Below are 2,601 nucleotides of genomic sequence, written 5' to 3' on the forward strand. Positions count from 1 at the left end.
GAATACGGGTAATAGAACAATTACCCCACTGTAACTCAAAGCAGAATCTGGCCCCATGAAAGGAATATGCATATGACTGGCTCCAGCTGGAAGACTACTGCAGGTGACAACTTTTTTTTTCCCCTTCACTTCCCCAGCAACTAAACCCGTCACCAATAGTGTGTAATTTGGCTTTTGCACCCTCCCCGCACTTTAGAGTTTGCTCTAAAGCAAGTAGTGCTCCTTTTGGTGGAAGAAATAGTGTAGCAGTTCTGTGATGTGAGTAAATGTCCACTAGAGACTAGAATAAGACCACCAAATATACCACACCACTGCTGAAGAAATAGAAATTGGGCTCTTAGATAAAGCTGGTCAAGCTGGTCCATCTGATTTGTCCACGCTTTGTTCAGAAATGTAAGACTCAAATATAGTTTACAAAAAGAGTAATTCTTTATAGAACATCTCAGTGTCAGAATACTAATAAAAACACAGCTTGTTAATGCTGAGAAGAGTGGTCTTGGAAAAATTAATAACTAAACTAGGCCACTGCTAACAATAATAGGTGATATCTCTTCATAAAAAGGCAGTCTGATGTACTCAGGAAAAAGGAAACATTTGAAACAAACTGTTCACAAAAGTGATTTAAATGCTCAGCACAGATCTAGCACAAGTGTTAACAACCACTATTGTAATTTTATTTTTGGACAACTTCAGTAACTATTTAAAAAAAAAAAATTACTAATACAAAAATGTAGAAAACAAAAAGAAAACTCCAAAGAGACAGTTTTTAGACAAACTTAGTTAAGGTGAAGCTGTACCTTTGTCCCAGTTATTAAGAACTTCAATTTTAAGCGTGGCATAACCCAGCTCAGCTAGGTTGGTAGGCTTCCCCACCCTTACTAAAGAGTTAGTTCTTAGAAGGCTCCAATCTCAGTCCCCCAGGGTCTGTATGGTTTGCCAAGGGCTGCTGACTGTGTTGGTGCAGATGGGCTCAGCACGTTGGGGGACAGCAGATGGAAGGAGCCAAACGAAAAGGGGAACGCAGACAGAGATGCCATGGAGGAGAGAAGAGGAGGAGACAGTTTGGTAGTAGATGTGACCACGGGGAGCACTGGTCCAACGCTGCCATTTGGGGGCACTCTGAGTGAGGAAGCTTCAGCATGTGGGGCGGCAATTCTGGTCTGGTGATGTGGTTCTGTGGAAGATGCTGTAGTACTGGTATTACCGTGCCCATTTTGAGCCAGCAGCAAGGGGTGAGATATGTGAGGGTGATGTCCAAAGGCACTGCCCCAAGGAATGTGTCCAATGCCAGTGTGTGCACTACTTGCTGCTTCCCGTTGAGAGGCGTAGTTATTGAGATGAGACACAAGTCGAACTCGCAGAGGATCAGAGGCGTCCAGACCCTCTATAATACTAAGGTATCGAGCAACTTCAGCCAGGCACTCTCGAAACCCTAGACTCCGATAGTCCATAGCCAAAGCATGAGCATCAAAATAACCTAAGAGAAAAGAACAAAGAACAGAGTCTTAAGATGCTGTTTTCTAGTCATTGTCTACATGTAGCCTCCCCACTCCACCCTCCCCTATAAGCATATTTCACTTGGATGTGGTTAGTATTCCCAATCACAGATTAATTGCCAAGCTGCTTTTTTCTTTTCTTTTTTTGTCTATCAAGCTTTTCTCTTGTATCTGTGCTGTGATGCTGCAAGTCCCAAGACCAGTCACAGATTGCCATTTTTAAACTGAAATTGCATACTGCCACTGGAGGGAAGTACTTTTGTCCTTTTCATGTCTCCCCAGTGCAAGCAAAACCCTAGTGCAGTGAAATTCATTAGAAACACACGCCCAAACTTATCAGAGGGGACTTCTGCAGGAAATGCACTTTTAGGAAAAAAGTACATCTCACCATTTTTGCTAATTCTCGTCACTACTTATTTCATTCTGCATTTTCTTCTAGTTTCTGTTCTGAACTTTCAGAAAGTTAGAGAAACAAACATATGAAAACAACAAAAATTTTGTGTTTTCCAAGTTGCCAAAACAATTCACTCCACAGTGCTGACACATTGCTAGAGGCTTGTAATTGCTCTCCCCTAAAACAACCTGGAGCTAGCACTGTAAAATGTCTCAGTGATAGCAATGCCGCAAATCCTGTCAAGTAGAAGAAAGTCCCAAATTCCTGTCGAAACATAAAAGAGTTTCCATTCACTTTCTCCAAGCACTCCCACAGCACACTGTGCTAGGGAATGCACCCCTCTCACAGCAGCCTCTCTGCAGAGCTTCTGACCCACTGTCAGGCACAAAACTTTACCTTTTCCTCCCGCCGTATGCAGCATTTTCAGATGGTCGACAGTCATCTGCAGAATCTCTGCTTTTTCCAGCTTGGCCGATCCCTAGGAGAGATGGGGAAACACGGAACTTTTTAGGCAGAGAACCAGAGACATTAAAGAGGGGCGACCCTTCCTCCCGGGAACAGGGGGGAGGCAGTGCGGAGGGTCACTGGGCGCTACCTGCTTCTCAAAGGCGCTGGGCACCAGCCTCCTCAGCTCCGACAGGCTGTTGTTGATGCGATCGCGGCGGCGCTTCTCGATGATCTAGGGCAGAAAGCGGGGGGTCAGAGGGCGGG

The 2,601-nt window shown here is 44.6% G+C and overlaps 1 protein-coding gene across 1 annotated transcript; it reads right to left on the minus strand.

Annotated features, from left to right (window-relative positions):
* Positions 1–407: 407 nt before the first annotated feature.
* On the minus strand, positions 408–2,569 carry HEY1 (hes-related family bHLH transcription factor with YRPW motif 1; the record flags this gene model as incomplete). Its single annotated transcript, XM_010295731.1, has 3 exons — positions 408–1,477; positions 2,287–2,368; positions 2,486–2,569. Coding segments are annotated over 3 exons (750 nt in total), but the record flags the coding sequence as incomplete, so codon positions are not given.
* Positions 2,570–2,601: the final 32 nt, after the last annotated feature.

The sequence above is a fragment of the Phaethon lepturus genome, unplaced genomic scaffold (assembly GCF_000687285.1).
Source record: "Phaethon lepturus isolate BGI_N335 unplaced genomic scaffold, ASM68728v1 scaffold3231, whole genome shotgun sequence".
Lineage (NCBI taxonomy): Eukaryota > Metazoa > Chordata > Aves > Phaethontiformes > Phaethontidae > Phaethon > Phaethon lepturus.